Source organism: Corvus hawaiiensis, chromosome 2 (genome assembly GCF_020740725.1).
Source record: "Corvus hawaiiensis isolate bCorHaw1 chromosome 2, bCorHaw1.pri.cur, whole genome shotgun sequence".
In the NCBI taxonomy this organism is placed as follows: Eukaryota; Metazoa; Chordata; class Aves; order Passeriformes; family Corvidae; genus Corvus; species Corvus hawaiiensis.
The window spans coordinates 1828727-1847899 of NC_063214.1; the positions used below are offsets into that span (position 1 = coordinate 1828727).

The 19173-nt window shown below is 47.9% G+C and overlaps 1 protein-coding gene across 3 annotated transcripts in view; it reads left to right on the forward strand.

Annotated features, from left to right (window-relative positions):
- GDPD5 (glycerophosphodiester phosphodiesterase domain containing 5) overlaps nt 1–19173 on the forward strand; it is a 106329-nt gene that overhangs the window by 79191 nt on the left and 7965 nt on the right. For all 3 annotated transcript variants that reach the window (XM_048293791.1, XM_048293789.1, XM_048293790.1), the window contains exons 4-14: nt 863–956; nt 1576–1635; nt 3672–3770; nt 5009–5102; nt 6899–7044; nt 11361–11443; nt 14359–14509; nt 14919–15137; nt 15836–15993; nt 17790–17937; nt 18901–18983. In XM_048293791.1, the coding sequence (XP_048149748.1) occupies nt 863–956; nt 1576–1635; nt 3672–3770; nt 5009–5102; nt 6899–7044; nt 11361–11443; nt 14359–14509; nt 14919–15137; nt 15836–15993; nt 17790–17937; nt 18901–18983 (1335 nt within the window). The remainder of the gene's footprint in view (nt 1–862; nt 957–1575; nt 1636–3671; nt 3771–5008; nt 5103–6898; nt 7045–11360; nt 11444–14358; nt 14510–14918; nt 15138–15835; nt 15994–17789; nt 17938–18900; nt 18984–19173) is intronic.

Genomic DNA, 19173 nt, shown 5'->3' on the forward strand with positions numbered 1-19173 from the left:
CACCGAAGGGACATCAGAGCAAAAACTTAAATGGACTGAGAGCTAAGGAAGCTCTGGGTGGTGGCATCAGCAAAGACTTCAGAGGAGCCCTCTTTCCTTTCTTCCCTCTTTTTTCCTAACAGCATGTCTGAATGCCTGCAGATCCCTGGTTTTGTGCTCTTTGACTTCCTGAGCAAAACCTGGACATGGGCCATGCCTGTTGAGCCCAAGGATTTGCTTTCCAGGTCTCACAGGGGAGCTTTACTCCTGGACAGAATTGGAATCAGAGAATATCCTGGATTATATCATGGATTCCAACTCCTGGCTCTGCACAGGACAGCCCCAAAAATCACCCCAGAGTTTGTCCAAACAGAGCAGATGTTCTGTCTGATGACTGATGCTGGATTTGAGTGCTGGGGAGGAGGTTGGCTCTTTGACCTGCATGTATGTAATGCAGCATTTCTGTCTGTTGTAACCAAAAAGCAGGCAACAAAAGAACCCAGCCAGTTCACTGCATGAGCTGATTCCCCCCAGAACCACCCTGTCCTTGTTGTGCCAAAGGGTTTGCATGGAGGTAACATCAACCCTAATCCAAGTTAGGGATGCTGTTGGGTTTTTTTTTTTTCCCTAAAAATCCATTGGAAAAACTTTAATCCAGGTCAGGTTTGAACTCTCAGAAGCTGCAAGGAGGGTTCTGAGGTTTCTCTGCCTCTCTCTATCCAGGTAATTTCCATAAGGGATTAAAGCACTGGGTTGTCACTTGTGCTTTTTGCTGCCTATCTCTTTTCTTGACAGATCTATTTTCTAAAGTCTTGTCTAATCCTAGTGAAGCTGTTCTGGTGTTGAATCCCTTCTTAATCTATCCTTCCCACTTCTCTTCCAGGTTTTTATATAACCGAATGGGATATTGGAGTGACTGGTCCATTCCAATCCTTGTAACAACTGCTGCTGGCTTTACCTACATTACAATGTTACTGGTGAGTAGAATGAAATCCCCTTTCTCAGAGGTTTGTGTGTTGGCTTTAAAAAGGCCACGAGCTTCTCAGGCCATCTGCAAGTTGAGCAATCTTCCCTCAGAAGTGATTTCTCTCTCTCTCTCTCTTTACTCTTTCTCTTTTTTCTCGTTCTCTTTCTCTCTTTCTTATTCTCTTTTTCTTAGCCTTAATTTGCATAAAATTGAAAGTGAAAAATAGACACTCTTAGGCCTCAGATGATCAAAAGACAGATACCTTCAGAGGAGGAATACAGCTCTTGTTTCCCATGGTATGGCCCAGTTTCTACTTCCAGGCACAAGGGGCACTTGTTGCCCTTCATCCCAGGGGGTTGGGACCTTCAGGGTGGTGTCCATTCAGGTGGCCACTGCTTCCTGCAGCCCCAGGGGCTGTGCACCCCTGGGCCAGACTCTGAGCTCCCTGCAAAGCCTTTTCCTTCACATCCTTGGCTTTGGAGAGGATCCGCTGGCCCATCCTGCCTCCCTTCTTGCTGGCTGCCCTGGCTTGTGTGGCTGTCCCCTCGTGTGGGTGACGTGTCCCTGTGTGCTCAAGCGCTTCAGGGTGGTGATGTGCCTCTGTCTGACTGCTGGTTTCTCCCTCCCAGATCCTGGCACTGTGTCACATAGCTGTGGGACAGCAGATGAACCTGCACTGGCTGCACAAGGTAAATCTCAGCTTCAAGGGGAGCAGGATCTCGGGAATGCGGGAGCCTGAGGAGCAGGCGGGGGGTGGCACTTGCTGTCACTGTGCCTTTGGGAAGAGCATAAAATGACTGTGGTGGATGAGCAGACTGCTCAGGAGAGGCCATCAAGGCCTGGGGACAAAGAATTTGGTGAAATGCTTTTGGCCCTTGCTGATAGAGAGGCCACCCATGGAGATGGAGAAACACCAGTGGTTAGAGCAGCCTGGTTCAGTCCCAGCTCAGGTGCTCCATGAACCTCTCTGGGGCTCTTTTCTGTGCTGAACCCAGCCCTGGAGAGGGGCTGAGCAGACGTGAAGCTCTTCAGAGTGTGCTTGGAGGGGACCAGCTGGAAAAGCCTTGGGAGAAGATGTAGCTGTTAAAACTGGGGGTGTGCAGCGTGCAGGGTGAGGTTTGCAGGGCCCAAGGAGATTTGTGTGTAAAGCAGCTTGAAAAACACTGCTGTGAAACACCAGAGAAGATCTTTGGAGCACAGAAGGGGAGAGGAAGGGTATGGAGGGAGAGAAAATGGGTTGGCAGGATCCCACTGTAGCAAGCAATCTGCTAATTGGAAATGAAGGGACCAGACCTGAATCTGCCAATACACGGCCCCTCCTGGAATTCTGCCCGTGATGAGGTATTGCAGGATCACAGCCTAAACACCTCCCAGGACAGGGAGAGCAGAGACCTCCCCACCCTTCCTTTTTCTTTATTTCTTTCCCTTAGAGATGGTAGAAGTTATGCTTCCTCAGGGGAGGAGGAGGATGCAATCAGAGAGAGGGGGCAGGGACTCTCTGACTGCTGCTGCAAATACTTTATCAGTTCTTGAGCCTGACATATGTTTCTTCATCAGGGAAAATGGTATTTCTCAGGCACCCTGGTGGGCTTAGATGAGTAAGTCCAGAAGAGGGGTGTGTTGGTGGAGATCAGTTCTACCCTGTGGGCCCCCCACATTTCCTCCCCTTCTTCCTAAGAAGCCCCCTTTTCATCACAGCTCAGATGTGTTGCTCTGTCTCTTCCCTTCCCCAACACCTCCCTCAGCTTCCTAAGGAGGTTGAGATACACGACTGGAATAAGTTAATATTTTTCTCTGAACTCTACTGAATTAACTTCAAATATAAAGTGTGGGGGAAAGGCTGTTATGTGCAAACCACACAACTCTGTCCAATTTTCTCCTGCAATTCTGTGCAAAGAGCTGAGGGTTGTAAGCCAAGTCGAAGATGGGTGTGAGGGGAGGGGTAGAAGCAATAAATTGGAGTTGATGGGAGGAGGAAAGGGAGGAGTGGAGATTTGTGTCCTGACACCTCTGTGCCGCAAAGGACGGCCACACCAAGGGCAATTAGGGCTGCAGAAAGAGGAATCCTGTTTATATGTACCAAAGTGATTTCTGTAAATGTTGGGAATGCGGGGTTTTATTTGCTGGTCTGAGATATTAAACCTGAAAGTGGCCTAGAGGTGCCCTGTGCAACCAAGACGATCAGTTCCTTCCTGGGGATCAGTTTCTGCCAAGTCTCCCCCACAGATTTTGGATCTGCAGCAGCATCCTTTGGCTCTGGCAGAACAGCAGGGGCTGGATACCAGACAGAGCAGAGAGTGGGAATTATTTTTAGACAGACAGCCCAGATTCTCAGTCTTTGCAGCTGGAGTTATTTCCGTGGCACTTTTGGATGGTTTGAACTTTTTACCTTCCCCTTGGAGGTCACGTTTTCATTTTGCCTGCTTTGCTCAGACCTCTGAGTGCTTCCATGTGAAAGGGCAGCTGGGGGAGGTCCTGATGGGCTGGGTCTTGGTCTGTCCTCTCCATGCCACCACTGTCCCATCCAAAGTCCTTTCTCAGGCCCTGGTATAACAGGTCACAACGTGACAGCACATGAGCCCAACCTCCTTCCCCGTGGGTCCTCGTGCTGCTTTTTTCAGGCCTTTTATTACATGCAAAGGTTTTCTCTCTCCATTTCCCAACCTATACAATTTATATAATAACCACAGTCTCCAGCCTGCAAATACTCTCTGATTTGTTGCAGATTGGCCTGGTGACAACCTTGATAACTACTGTGGTGACCATGTCATCGATAGCACAGCTTTGGGACGATGAGTGGGAGATGGTATTTATTTCATTGCAGGTAAGTTGTCTGCAAGGATGTTTCCCTGGGAGGGAAAAGGGGCCAGAGCAGCTGAATGCCGTGAGTGTTTTATGAATTTCTGTAAGATGAAACTCTGTCTTGATGGTCGGCACTCCCCAAATTGAAATCTTGGCAATGAGAAAATTGTTTTAAGAAAGACTTGTGGTATCCTGCAGGGCTGTAGAAGTGTCAGAGGAAAATACTTACAAACTTAATTTCTTTTAGATCTGCTCTCTGTTCCTTTTTGCCCTCTTCCTCAAAAAAAAAAGTCCCAAAATATTTTGCCCATCTTCCTTAAGACGTGATCACTGACATATATTTGGGAGTGTGCAAATCTATGCAAATACAGGGGGTGGAAGTGGCATTCACATGAATGACTAACATTTCTCAGAAGTGCTTTATTTTACTGGGGTTTTTTTTTAAGATTTAGGCAGGGAATTGGAGAGCAGAAGCACGACTCAGATGATACATCTCTAGCTTTGTGTCATGGTGATGCACCCTGGTGATTAACAGACCGGTGTGTTCAGAGAATTCCAGAAGAGTTTGGGTTGGAAGGGACCTTAGAGCTCATCTAATTCCCATCCCCTGCCATGAGCAGGGACACCTTCCACTATCCCAGGCTGCTCCAAGCCCTGTCCAGCCTGACCTTGGACACTGCCAGGGATCCAGGGGCAGCCACAGCTGCTCTGGGCACCCTGTGCCAGTGTTTTACCACCCTCATCATAATTTTTTTTTCCGCTCATATGTGGTGTGAATCTGCACTATCTCAGTTTAAAACCATTTCCCCGTGTCCTACTGCAGCTGGCCCTAATAAAGTCTGTCCACATTTCTCTTACAGACCCCCTTCAAGTGCTAAAAGGCCACAATAAGTTGTCCCTGGAGCCTTCTCCAGGTGAACACCCCCAGCTCGGCTCCAGAGCAGAGGGACTCCAACCCTTGGAGCAGCTCCGCGGCCTCCTCTGGACTCACTCCAGCAGCCCTTATTCCAAGTATCTCTGTTGTTGAGGGGGAAATTCCCCTAAAAGGGGGTTAGAGCTTTCCTCCTTTCCCTTCAGAGCAGCCAGAATGCCAGAGGCAATGGCAGGATTTGGAAGAAACAATGGCCAAAACAGCTGCAGGAGGCTGATGGAGGAACGCTGCAGAATCCACCTGGAAACAGAACCTGTGAAGTCAATGCATTTTCAAGGTGCTGGGGTGTTTTTAATCACATTTTCCTCTCCTGTTCTTGTGCCCTGCAGGCCACAGCCCCTTTCTTGCATATAGGAGCCCTGGCAGCTGTCACAGCACTGTCGTGGTTGGTGGCGGGGCAGTTTGCACGGACGGAGAAAGCCAGTGAGTACCTCCTGTGTCCCTGCAGGGTGGGGAGTGGCTGCTCCTCTTGCTTCTCTCTTTCCCCCCTTGATTCTGTTTTTTTTCCCCCTGTTTCTCCTTTACTTTTTACCTTTTTATTTTCTTTTGAATAAGCCAGGGAGCTGTTTTCCTTCTCTCTTTCTGTTCCTGGATTGTTTTGTTTGTTTTTAAGGAAAAACATTGGTATCACTTGATCTTAAGAGTATGTCAGACTCGTTTTACTCGTGGAAGGCATCTTACCTGGAATAGTTTACAGACTTTTTGGTGCAGACATGGTGGTGTTAAAAAAAGAAGAAAAAAACCAAAACATCTGTGAGAATGTGAACTACAGTCACTTTTAGTGGAAAATGGGATTTCAATCTTTTGGAAAAATGAGGTGCAGCTGCCGGCCTTGGTGCAAGCCTATTCTTGCCATTTCTTTGTGGCATTTCAGCTTTTTTTCTGAGCAAATTTTTTGGGGCTTTTTGTTCTGATTAGACTGAATTTTCAGAGCATGGTTGGTGTGTGGTGCTCCTGGGGTGAGCAGGAACTGGGTCAGGATCACATTCTGTGTCTGCCTGGAGGTTTGGGTGCTGGTGTGACGCCTTTAAGGTGCAGGACACGGCGTGAGTTCCCTTAGCAAGGTACCATTGAGTTCCTTGAGTGCTCCGTGAGTGATTGACATCTCTGCCAGAGAGGAGGAAAAAGCCCTGGCAGAGTTCCTAGAGTTACTTTCTGGCTTGTGGGAACATGTATGAATGAGCCTATTAGGTGCTGGAAGCAAAAAGTAGCCTATTTATGAGGGAAACCAGATCAGTTGTGGCCAGGAGCGGAGCTGGGCTGTTCTGTCCTTCCCTTAAAAAACACCCCACCTTCTCTATCTTGCATCCATTGCAAATATTTGTTTTAAGGGGTTTGGGGGTTTTTTTTTGGCTGTTATCCCTTAAGTTGCAAAGCCTTAATGAGTTTGCATAATAAATAATAATTTAAAAATTTAAACATCAAGTCTTTTGCTGTAACATCTGTGGTTTCTAGTGGCTCCAGATATCTTAGGAGTTCAAAGGTGCCTGTTGTTTTTTATAAGGAACACATGTCTGTGGGGTACAAGGGGTGATTCTGTTGCTCTGTCGGCACCTCCCAAAGATTCCCAGAGAGCCTGGACTTTGTGGGAAGTCGCTGATAAATGGAATTGGGTGGCTGATGGGTGGTGTGGGAGGCAGTGTGGGGGCTCCTCTGGCCCCAAGCACTGCAGCACCATCACAGCCCAGGGATTTATTTAAAGGTCTCCAACTTGATCAGTAAAGCATTACTACATTTTTCTGGCACAAATCTCAAGGCAGAAGCAGCTGAAGCGGCCTTGCCCTGGCTGAAGTGGGTGGTGGTGGTAAACCACCAATATAAGCTTTAATTGCACTGGTGTGGTGCCGTGGCTTATTTTTAGCTATGAGTGACTGATGAGTTATTTCTGTTGTCAGGCAGGGAAAAATTTGGTGCTGTCCCACTCAAAGAGTGGAAAAGCCAACAGTGTTTTGGGTGGCACTTCTGGGGTTTAAGTAATTCACTTAACTTACTGTTTCCCAAATACAAAATGAAGTGAAAACCTCCTTCAGGGCTTGATTTTTATTAAACAGAAGATGTTTTCCCCTAAACACAGAGCTCTGCTCTTACATTAGAGGCACTGACAGTAGATCAGTCCTCCCCTCCGGAGGAAGACAGAGGCATTCTAGAATGTGCTCCTGTGGCACAAGGAGGTCAGGGCCAGCAGTTTCACCAGCTCTTTGTCTCTCTCTCCATCCCAGCTTCCCAGATGCTGATGTTCACTGCATACCTGGCGGTTGTAGTTGCACTTTACCTCGTCCCCCTCACCATCTCCTCCCCCTGCATCATGGAGAAGAAGGCTCTGGGACCCAAGCCAGCCATCCTAGGGCACCGTGGGGCACCGATGGTGAGTAGTGACCAGAACCCTGTGCTCTGGCTCCTCTGCCCGTGCGAAGGGTGCTGCTGGATCTGGCAGTCTCCAGGCTGCTCTCCAGGGAATGGATACAACAAATACAACTTGGAGGCACTCCTGCCTAGGATTACCATGGAAGTAAAGCAGAGCTTGAACCCAGAGTCAAGTGACACCCCAGATGCTTTAGATACAAACAAAAGGGCAATTCTTGCCTTGCTCAGGCTGGTTTGTGCCATTGCATTATTTTGGCTGCTGCTTTTCGTAGAATTGTGGAATCCTTCCTTTCATCTTCTCTTAGGTACCAAAACATTGCCACCATCTTTGAGGGGGCCTTTTTTTCTTTTTGTGACTCTGAAGAGCTTTGGTTTGTGCTGCTTGTGCAGGTGAAATCAAGAAGCATTTGCTTTGCTGCACACGTTCTTTACATATTAAAAATAAGGGCAGTTAACCTGGCTGCTGGCCTGATTGATAGCAGCAAACACTCACAATAAACATCTTCTGCCAGAGCAGGAGAAAGGCTTGTCTGGGAAATAAATCTGTGTCAGGTCAGGTCAGCTTTTGTTAAATCAAGCTTCAGTTTTCTTGTGTGGGCAGTACAATAATGAGGTCTCATCTCCTGTATCTAGTTATTAAATCCCTAATGCCTTTTGCTTATGAGTTTATCCTCTTGTCCGTGGCAGGTTGTTTTTCCTGTTTGTTTTGTGCTTTTTCACTTCCTTTCAGTCCGGGTGAGCAATTTCCTGAAAAGTTAGGCCTCAGAATCCCAGAATGGTTTGGGTGGGAAGGGACCTTAAGGCCATTGAGTTCCAAGCCCCTGCCATGGGCAGGGTTAGTTATGGATGCTCTCTAAAATAGGGGGATTAAAGGTATGTTTTATTGTATGTTTTGAACAGAACTGTCACTGCCTTGGCGCGTTACTCACCTGGCATGATGGGACACTAATGCAGAAATCCAGTGGAGTGGCAGATCCCACACTAAGCCCCACACAGGGAACTTCCAAAGGGCATCGTTTTACACAAAAAGAAAATTCCATTTCTTAGGTATCACTTTAACCCTGACTTGTGGGGTTTTTCTGTCCAGTTTGTAGCTCACAAGGAGATTAATACGGGAAAGGAGAGATAAAGAGGAAAAATTAATAAAAAATAAATCAAAAGGATGGCCATATTTCCAAAAGGACAAGAAAATACCCTTAAATCTTGTTGATGAAACAAAAGATCAGATCCTTTAGTGCATAATCTCAGATTCCCAGAATGGTTTGGGCTGAAAGGGACCATAAAAACCTTGTTCCAACACTTTCCCCTAGACCATCCAGAGGTTTGCAGTGGCTGCAGTTAGTTTGGAATAAAATTGGGTTCTTCTGTCCAGGCTTCTTCATTAACCTCCCCAACAAATGATGCCATGAGTTTCTTTTTTAAGCCCTGGCTAATCAAGGGAAAAACACAATGTGGTGATGTCCAGCTGCAGCAAGGTTGTGCTGCTCTAACACAGTTTCATAATCTTCTTTAAGGAAGGTCCCCAAAGCTCCTGGCTCTGTTTGAATGCATTTGCAACTGATTTGTAAGCACAAAAATAACCAAAATGAGTTCATTCACGGTAATTTTCTACAAATTACTTGCTGTGTCTCTGCAGCAGGAAGAAATGAATAGTAGCCTGATTTTTGCGGGGGATGAGACTCTCAAACCAGGCACAGAGAGGTGGAAGAGCTCACAGAAATCCTGTGCTGGGTCTGTCTGGCTCTCAGTGACGTGGGCATGGCTTATAAAAGAGAGGAGGTTTGGAAATCATTGCTTTGTGCCCCAAGGTTTCTTTCCCTTCAAGAGTTGGTTGTGTCCCTTGATACAAACCTGGATTTTAGGTTTTAGGCATAGCACACCTGAATATATTGTGCCAAGGAGGTATCCCATAAAACAACTTGGAGAGAGGCAGCGAGAAACACAAACAGAAGGATTGTGCATTTTTGTAGTTATTTCAGTTTGGCTGTAAAGCCTTCTTAAAAAAATAACATTAATCCAAGCAATTAATTCCTGTACCAGCAGCTGCCCCGCTTGGATGCATCTTTGCCTTAAACATGCTTAATCTGGGGCTTCAGCTCCCTCTTAGCAGAATAGACAGGCTGGGAGGATGCAGATCCCTGTATCTCACATTGTCCTTTCTCGCAAAACCCCTCACATGGCAGGGTATATAAACTCCTGGTACAGAGCAATCCTGCCTCCAGAGTGGTGCCAGCTCTGGGAATAGGCAGCATCTGATATTGGTGGGAAGGGTTAAATTTGCTCTCCTGGCTTTTTGGCTGATCTTTACTGAGTTACATCATCGGTGTCAGTGGCCTGTGCAGTTCCCTCAGGGCTGGGATCGACCCAGAGGTTCAGGAGCCGGGGAGGGCAGGTTTTGGATTGATGATGGGAGAGGCACTCCACTGGGAGAGGCAATTATTTATGTGAGGGTGACAGGCTAGGGACTCGCCACATGCTCACAGGGAGAGCTGTCTTTGCCTGAAGGGTTATAATCACAGAATCACAGGGTGGTTTAGGTTGGAAGGGACCTTAAAGCTCATCTCATTCTTCTGCTCTGGAATGGGCAGGGACACCTTCCACTGTCCCAGGCTGCTCCAAGCCCTGTCCAGCCTGACCTTGGACACTGCCAGGGATCCAGGGGCAGCCACAGCTGCTCTGGGCACCCTGTGCCAGGGCCTGCCCACCCTCCCAGGGAACAATTCCTTCCCAGTATCCCATCCATCCCTGCCCTCTGTGACTTTAAAGCCATTCCCCCCTTGTTGTGTCACTGTCTGCCTGTGTAAAACGTGCTCTCCTTTTTTCCAGTCCCCCTTTAAGTACTGCAAGGCTGCAATGAGGTCTCCTCGGAGCTCCTTTAGGCACTGGGAGGCTCTCTGAGATCTCCCCAGAGTCTTGTCCAGGCTGAACAACCCCAGCTCTCCCGGCCTGTCTTTGTAGGAGATGTTTTCATAGGAGGGTGGGTGCAAAAGCAAATATTGAACTGTAGAGAGAGGATCACCTTGCAGGGTTGCCCTGCAGAAACCTGAGCTACTCGGGAAGGGACACCCGAGCTGGTGACAGCAACCCGAGGCCATCTGAGCAAGTCTGGCTGGGATTCTCCAGATCCTTGTGGCTGCTGCTCTCTGCTGGCGGCTCTGGGAATGTGTGGAGAACTCCTCTTGGAGCTCGACCTTGGGTGACCCAGCACGGGGCTGTGCGCTGGGGGTGTCGCCTCTGTCTTCGCCTAAACAAGTCTGGCTTTGATTGGGAGCTGTTTTAGGAAGATAATGTGGCTCTGTGCTGCCTTTGATGACCAAACGTAAAAATGAACTTGTGTTGATGTGTGGCTGGAGCCAGAGGAATTCAGTGCTGAGATACCGGAGCTGGGTGAAGGTTGGTGCTGATATTTGCTCTGATTGTTTTACTCTGAAGCTCTGCTGACCTGAGCCTGTGAAGTGATCAGAAAACAAATGTCACTTAGAGACACTCTAAATGCTTAAGCAAGTTTTTATATTTATCATTATATCTTGCTCACATGGTGCAGTTGGGCCTTTGCCCTTAATTATTGCTCTTTGCGGTCCCTGAGTAAATCATGGGCTGTTGAATGCTTATTATGTCCTGATGGAACTGATCCTGGTGGTGGAAAACCAGGGTGTTACAGGTGCTCCAAGCCTGAAAAAAAATGGGGGAAAAAGTAATTTATTTTTCAAAAATAACTTTATTTTGATGTGATTCAGTGCAGAAAACCTGCCAGGTTTCCTTTCCACAGTTGTATTTTTTTTTCTGGTCTTCCTGTTGTTGTTTCATGGGTGTTTTGGGAGTAGCTGTACTGTACTGCTTTTGTAGAAAAGCAAAGTATTTGTCTTCACACCATTTTTATTTTAAACGAACCCTAATTCTCTTACCATCTGCTCCTCAACAGGGAGGAATATCAAGTAAAATCTGAGTCCTTCTCTCTGGTAGCCTCAGGGATAAATTTTCTAGGCTTAAGGCTATTTTTTTAATTGTTGTTAAAACTAACTAGAACATTTGTTATTAGAGAAACTGTCTGATTTTTAGATTAATAGCTGACTTCATGGAATGGGTAGATGTGGGAGTAAAATGTATCTTACAGAATATGTGGTCTAGTTGTTCTCCATGGTATGGAAGAGACAGGAATTTTTGGGCATGGAGAGATGTGGAATAATAACATTTTGGGCCACTTAGGACACCCTGATATCTCCAAACCCTTCTCCCAGCATCCTCGCTGACACTGCTTTGTAAACTTCCCTCATGCTGCTGATCTCTCATTGCTTTTTTTGTGTGTTTTCCTAACAGCTGGCACCAGAAAACACTCTGATGTCCTTCCAGAAGGCAGTGGAGCAGAAGGTGCATGGAGTCCAGGCTGATGTGGTATTGAGGTAGGTCAGTGTGCTGGCTGCTCTGAGGCTGTCTGTGGGTAATCCAAGCCAGGAATGGTCCAGCATATCCAGTGTCTGGTCATTGCAGCTTTTTCCCATCGGGAAGGGCTGTCCTGGTGAACTCCTCCAGTAACTCCTGTGTCTCCATCAGATGCTGCTGATTATTTCACTGAGGTTATGGTTAAAGGTGGAGTTGTCCAAATGAGGGAACCTGGATCCCTTTGTCACCTTCATTTGCAGGAAGGCTGTAGTTGATCCTAGAGCCTGTTTTATTCCAGTGAAACAGCCTGGCCTTGGGAGGAGACAGAGCTGCTTAGATGTGACTTTTTCTGATGTACCCCAGGTGCAGACAGAGCAGAGATCCCAAATTGACTTTGTTGCACAGGAGGGTCTTCACCAACCTTGAAAAACCATCCCAAGAATGCACCAGGAGGAAACCCTTCCTTCTCCTCTTCCTCTCCCTCCCAAGGCATTAATCTTTAGGGAAGGAGGAACCTAGTGACTGTCAGAAAGTTGTTCCTTGCTGACAAGTGTTGAGCTGAGTGGACAAGACCAATTAAAAGAGAATTTAGAGAGGATTGTTTCAAGAGCTGTGCTTTGTTCCAGAAGTTTGATAGTTCCTTAATATTCCTTGATATTCCTGCTCCCAGTTTGTCCTGGTACCACTTATAAATACAAGAAAGACTCAAAGCAGGTATTTTATTTTTTTCCCTGACTGCTTTGGAGGTCTGTGTCAATGGAGAGATATTTTTGCCTGGTGGAAGGAAGTTGAATTGTTAATTGTTTCCTTTTTACTTCGCATCATTTTTTTTTTTTTGAGAGAAAATGATTTAAAAACTGAAGGAATTTCTTTCCACTGGTGAGTGGAAGGTCACTGTGGAAGGATGAATTGGGATGTATGTTATACAGTTCTTGTTTTTTTCCAAAATTAGTTCATCAGCTGTCGTGAGGGGACAAGTATTTGACTGTCCAGCTCCCAGATGAGCACTTGGCTCATGTGGCTGAATCCATTAACACTGGCCAAGGAGAAAGGTGGGCTTTGGGAGGAGGCGAGCTGGAAAAGCTCCAAGATCCTTCCCCATTGCCACTCATCAGCCATCCCAGAGGAGCATTCCAGGCTTAAACAATGCCCTTGATGGCCCAGTTTCCTAAGCCCTCTCCAAGAGACCCAAGTGCCTTCAGAAAAAGAGGATTCCATTGACTTTCAGACTGAAAAGTGGGATATTGGTGCAGCTGGCAGCACCCTCAGGAAGGGTTTGCAGCACAACACCCCTTGCTGTCCTTATCCCTCAGGAAGATGCTCTTTGTGCCTGTGGCTGGATGGGTCCATCCCTCCTGGAATACTTCCATGTTCTTCTAGGCATGTATCAGCATGGGTGGGCAGCTTGGACCTGCACTCAGAGCCATCACATCCTGCTCCATACCCATTCCATATCCCAAACCATTTACAAAGCCAGCTTTGCTCCAAGCAGCAGACGCCTGGAATTGCTGCCTGTTCCTCTCTCTCTTCTACCCCTTGCCACATCTCTTCTTCTAAAGCTCTGGTTCCTGTCTCTGAATTACTGCTTCAAACCTGGGCCTGCCAAGACGCTGTGGTTAGCCCTGAGTGGTGCTGGGTGACTCTGTGAGGGGAGGATTGGAAAGGAGGGAGCAAATGTCAAGTTGAGCCCCATAGGATTTCTGCACTGTGTTTAAGGCTTAGCAGTGCTCTGCTCTTCTATGAGATGTTAAACTCGAGCTCCTGTCTCTTTTAAACACTCCACACTCTTCATTCTGCAGTTGCTTGGCATTTTTTTTTAATTTTATTTTTAACTGTATTTATTAAACCCCTTCCGACTGCAGCAGTGTGGGATTGCCGTGTCAGCGGGTTGCTTTGGGCTGGGGGGAAGGAGTTGGCACAGCACAGGCCCGAAATAGCAAATAAAGATGCCAGTGACCTTTGTGAGAAGGGACTTGTGAGGGCAGTGGTAAAGCTGAGGCAATGTTTGCTCCATCATCTACAACTGGGTTTCATTTTCCCTCTGGGAAACAGCTCTGGATTATCTCCTAATTCAAATGGGATTTGTCATTTCGCTCCATCCTCTTTTCAGACTTCTTCTGCGTCTCCTTGCTTTGGAAAATGTCATTGTTATCAGGCTGGCTGCCCTGGGTTTGTCTTGATTTCTGGGTGCAGACAACTGCCCCCTGCCCTTGATAAAAACTGTCACTGCCCTGCGTGGTTTTACCACTGATCTGGTCCCAGAAAATTGAGTGGAAGAAAGCTTAGCAAGTTTTTTATGCTTTCCAGAACCATTATTCTGTAATATCTAGGTGACTTAAAAACCCCAGGGCATGCATTTGGCTGTTCAGTTTCGTCTGAGAGGTGATTTTTTTTTTTTTTTTTAAGCATCAACTTAACTCATGTGGGCATGAAACCAATTTTCAGTTGGAGAAGGCAATTTCAGAGCATTTTTGGTAGTTTGGAACCCTTGCATCTCACTGAAAGCCTGATGTTCACATATAGTCTGAGAGGCTTTGAAAATCTCCCTCCTGATCTGCTCTGGACAGATTGAGGAGAATTTGTGTGTGTGTGTGCATCCAGGGAAAACTCTGATGTTTTGGGGAGCTGCAGAAGCTTTGATGAGCCTTCAGGGTGGGTGTTCCTGTCAAAGCTACCTGAGCTGGAAATTTTTGAGGGGATAATGGAGAGGAGAGAGGGAGAGGTGGATGAGGCATGAATGGGGTTATGTCAGTGTAGCAATGACTGCCAACATCTCTTAGATGTTCTCCTCTGCGTGCACCTCAGGTGCTCTTGGGGATGGAGGGGGTTTGTTGGGCTGCTTGACACTTGGACAAGGATTTTGATGTGAAGCCAGCCTCTGGAGTGGGAAAGGGGCATTTCTCTCCTCCACCTGTAACAGGGCCTGTCTTTGCAGCTATGATGGGGTGCCCTTTCTGATGCATGACAAGACCCTCAGGAGAACAACAAACGTGGAGGAGGTGTTTCCAGAGCGGGCCTACGAGCACTCCTCCATGTTCAACTGGACTGACCTGGAAAAGCTTAATGCTGGGGAGTGGTTCCTGCAGGTGGGTGCCAAGGAGCCATGGGATCACAGCTCATTCCCAGGTCCTCTTTGAGGGGGAAAGGTGTAGATCCATCTCTTCAGTGATGTGGTGCAGCTAGACCAGGTGTCCATGGACCACGTTTAGTTCTGTCTCTACTAAACTTAGGCTTGGTCTAAGTTCTGTGCCTTTTCTGCCGCTTGGAAAAAGGGGCCTTAGGCCTGGCTGACACCACAAAGAACTTTAAGACCCCCAGGAGGGTGAATGTGGTTATAAGGAAGACAGAAAAAGCAGTGTGTTATACACTGTTCCCCTTCTGTTGAATTTAATTTTGGGACAATCATCTCCACAAGGATAAAGTAAGAAATTCAGCCTTTACACTGGGGGAGTCTGGGCTTTGTGGCAGTAATCCTGGGATGTGCTCTGCTTTCAGAATGACCCTTTCTGGACAGCAGGGTCTCTCTCAAGGGCTGATTACTTGGAGGCTGCCAACCAGTCAGTCTGCAAGCTGGAAGATATGCTGGAGGTGATCAAGGACAACACATCCCTCATCCTGAACTTCCAGGACCTGCCAGCAGCTCATCCCTACTACAGCACTTACATCAACATCACCCTGGAAACCATCCTGGCATCGGGAATTCGGCAGCAGGCTGTGAGTTCTGTGGGGTTGGGGATGTTTCCAGAATCAGCCTCCTTATGGTTTCCATGAATCCTTGGGTGTCTCCAGTTGGGCATCAATCCCTGGGTGATTCACTCTAATTTGAAATGCCACCCTGTGCCAGGAAGTTGTGCTGGGCACTGTACCAGTGGTCCCAGAGGCTGGAATGGACCACCTGGTACAGCTCAGGAGAGGTTCTCTCTGGGTATAAGGAAACTGGTTCTCCCTGTTTTTTTAAGCCCCCTCTAAGGCCACAACAGAGATGGAGCTGAAGAGCAAGAGAAAAATAGTTGAAACATAGATGTGGGGATGTGAAGTGGGATTTCTCCCTCAGGTTTTTGGTTCCCTATTGAAAATGCACATGGCTGTTTCTGTGCTACTCTGATGCTTTGGTAGATGAGTGTCACTGAGTTAAGACCAGGCTGGCTGGGGCTTGGAGCAGCCTGGTCTAGAGGAAGGTGTTGGAATGGCAAGGGGTTGGAACGAGATGACTTGGAAGGTCCCTTTCTACCCAAACCCCTCTGCGACCCAATGATCCACTTCACCTCTGGCAGCTGGCCGTGAGCTGTTGATTTGACATGCTTTGGAATCGTGGTATGAGCTCAGGGCTATTCCATGCCCCGCCCTGGAGTGTTCCCAGATCTGGGAGCCACGTTTGCCGTAACCGGTGCCCTGTCTCGCACCCCGCACAGGTGATGTGGCTGCCGGACGCGGAGCGGCAGCTGGTCCGACGGGTTGCTCCGGGTTTCCAGCAGACCTCTGGCCTCAAGCTGGATGCAGAGCGCCTGAGGGAGAAGGGCATCGTGAAGCTCAACCTGCGCTACACCAAGGTCACGAACGAGGATGTCAGGTACTGCCTCTGTGAGAGCCCACGCCATCCTTTCCTGAGCGTCCCAGCCTGTCTGGCTGCACAGAGGGATCTTTTCAGATGGATTTGCTCTTGAAAGCTTGAGCTGTGCAAGCTTTTCACTACCCATCATCCAGAATCCAGGCTGTTTCTGGGAGTGCACAGCTGCCTCTGACATGTCTACATGCTGTCTCAGGATATGCTGATCCTCTTTGAAATACAAATGTGTGAATTGGCTGATTCTTATTATGCTCACAGCTCTGGGAAAAAGTGAAGGCCTTTCACACTGAGTTCCCTCCGAGTGCTGCTTCATCCTCATTAGCAGCTGCTCTTTGGGTCCATTTGTCTGCTCCAGAGCTGCTAGCACAGAATTTTGATTAGCCCGAAGTCTGGATGTGCTTTCAGAAAGTTCTCTTTGCAGGAAGAGGAATTCCTGTCCTGTATCATCCATTTAGACTGATCAGCTCTTCTCTGTAATGACCTTGGCACAGCAAGGGGTTCCTGTCCTGCCTGAGCCTGTATTTGAACTCTGTGGTGTTTCAGCTCCCAACTTTGCCCACCTTTCTCAGGGAGGGCAGATTGTTTCTAGTAGGGCTTTCCTGGTTTTTAAAATCTAAATTAAGCAGGTTTGCAGAAGAGAAATACCTCCAAAGGAGCTGTCTTGCTGCATGTTAGAGCTGGAAGTAGGGAAGAGCTGAGCCTGCAGCTGTTTGAGAGCATGGCCCTGTTCAGGGTGATCCAGCTGTGTCTTTCTGTGGCTGCCAGCAGTCAGTCCAGCTCCTTAAAACCAAGGTTCTGCTTTACCTGCAGGATCATTCCTGCTTATTTTTCCTCCTATTTTCTCTGTCCCATGGAGAGGGCTCTATGCTAACTTGCTCTTCTATCCCAGTTTATCAGCCTCAATCTCCCATCAATCCCACCTGAGCTGTAAGAGCTGTCACCTGAATGTTTCTTGAACCCTGTGGTGCCCAGTCAGATGTTGCTGCAGTCCTGGTTTAACACAGTTCTCTCAGTTCTCCCCAAATCCAGGACCTGGATGTAACATTGCTGCAACCACCCCTGCCCCTGAGAACCCCTTTGGAGCACCTTATTCCTGTTGTGAGCTTAGAGATGTCCATGTTTTGCACTGTGGCCTTCCACCTCAAAGTGTTTTGCCAGTGTTAAATTGCAGGGATTAACCTGTGCTGCCCGTGTGAGGGAGATTGTTGAGGCTTCTGCTTCACAGATAAGGAAACAGCAATTTATGTGTATTATCTGGGTACCAGGTAATTGGTAATCTGGCTGCCAGTGCTTGGTTTGCTGCTGGCAGCTCCTGGACCCCAGCTGGCAGTTTTAGGCACTTGGAAAATGACCTCAGGAGGCTGGGAGCTGTAACTCTGCAATTGTCCCCAAAACAAAGGCATGGAAGTTGTAGGAATTGATGTTGGAGACAGGTCTGTCAGTGTTTAATTAAGCAAATTGCTCCTGAAGTGTTACAGGCGTCTGAGGCAGATGCTAATTTTGCATCAGCATGGTGAGATGGTTGTTCCAGAAACACACCATGTCCATCATTCCTGGGGAGGCATCTGAGATGGGCTGTGGCCTGTGCCAGACAGCAGCCAAGAGGTGAGGAAAGCTGTCAGGATCAAACCATTGGCTTGCAGTGCCCTCGGCCTGCTCTTGAAGTGCCCACGCCCTGTTCAAAACTCTATTTCACACGTTTCAAACCACGTAAAGCTGTCTGTGGTCGATGGCAAGAGCAGCTCTTGGAGATGAGGTTTGGTGGGGTCCTGCATGTCACGCTGTGTGTCCCCTGGCAGGGACTATGCCATGGCCAACCTGAGTGTGAACCTGTACACGGTGAACGAGCCCTGGCTGTTCTCCATCCTGTGGTGCGCCGGCGTCCCCTCGGTCACCTCCGACAGCTCCCACGTCCTCCGCAAGGTGCCTTTCCCCATCTGGCTCATGGTAAGCACCACCCTGGGAGGGGCTGGGAGATCTGGGAGGAGGAAGTGCAGTGGGTGGGTGTAGAGGTGTTGGCCACTGCAGCCCTGTGCTCAGTGGGATTTTTCAGGGAGGTTTGGTTGGGCTTGAGGGTTTTCCCCCCTCTGTAGAGCTGAGCCCTGAGATGGTTATGAATTGATGCTCCTCTTGCACAGTCCTTTCAGTTTGGGTGGGATCCTTGGAGACTGCCTTGCATTCCCTGTTTAACCCACATGGTTTTTCCAGTTTTCCTCTGAGGGAAAACACCTTTGCAGACCTGCTGAGCAGCTGTTACAGTTGCAGGAGAAGCAGGCACGCAGGTGAACCAGCAAACCAGGCCTCTGTGTCTTGGCCAAGTTGCAAAATTAGGTTTTTGCCTGTTCTTAATCCCAAATTAAAGACAAGTTTTACCTCTAGCTACCCCATTGCTGAGCAAGAACAAGTAGAGACCCAGTGATGATGGTTCACCTGGCCTCAGCTGGTGTGATGACCACTTAGACTGGCACCTGGAACCACACCTACCAGTGCCTGAAAGGACAGAAACTGCATTTGCAGCATGGGCGCTGTGCCTAAAAGCTCCCATCTGCAGTTAAAATGGACCCTGCATGGATATATTTCCCTGTTTTCCTCCAGACCCGGACTGCCAAACAGCACCTTGCCCTCACCCTTAGGTAAAGCTGAGAAAGGAAACTTTCAGCCCAGAGAGCTCTGAGAAAATGTCAGCATACAAAAGGAGGGAGAGTTTCAAATTCTTCCCGTTCGCAGTTTTCCCTGATAGTTTTGGATGACAGCCTGGCATTAGGAAGGTCATAAATGTTGTGATTTATACCTGACCCCTGCAGCTCTGTGCTTTTCTTGCTCCTTGGTGGTAACTCCAGCCATGTGTGGTCTCCCTGTGATTGCACAAACCCAAATGTTTAAGGTCTGCTTCTGTTTTCTGTCTTGCAGCCTCCAGACGAGTACCACCTAATCTGGATCACGTCTGATCTCATTTCATTTCTCGTAATTGTAGGAGTTTTTATATTCCAGAAGTAAGTTTGTTACAGCTCTGCTCTTGGGTATTTGTGACCTGTGTTTTTGTCCAGATTGTTTGGTGGAGATGGGAGAGAGGAGCACCCTGACCCTCAGTTCTTGGATTGCAATAGCAGGGGAAATATTTATTAAAAAATCCTTGCAAACAATAATTTCACTCCCAAGATGGGATGTAGAATTGGATGCACC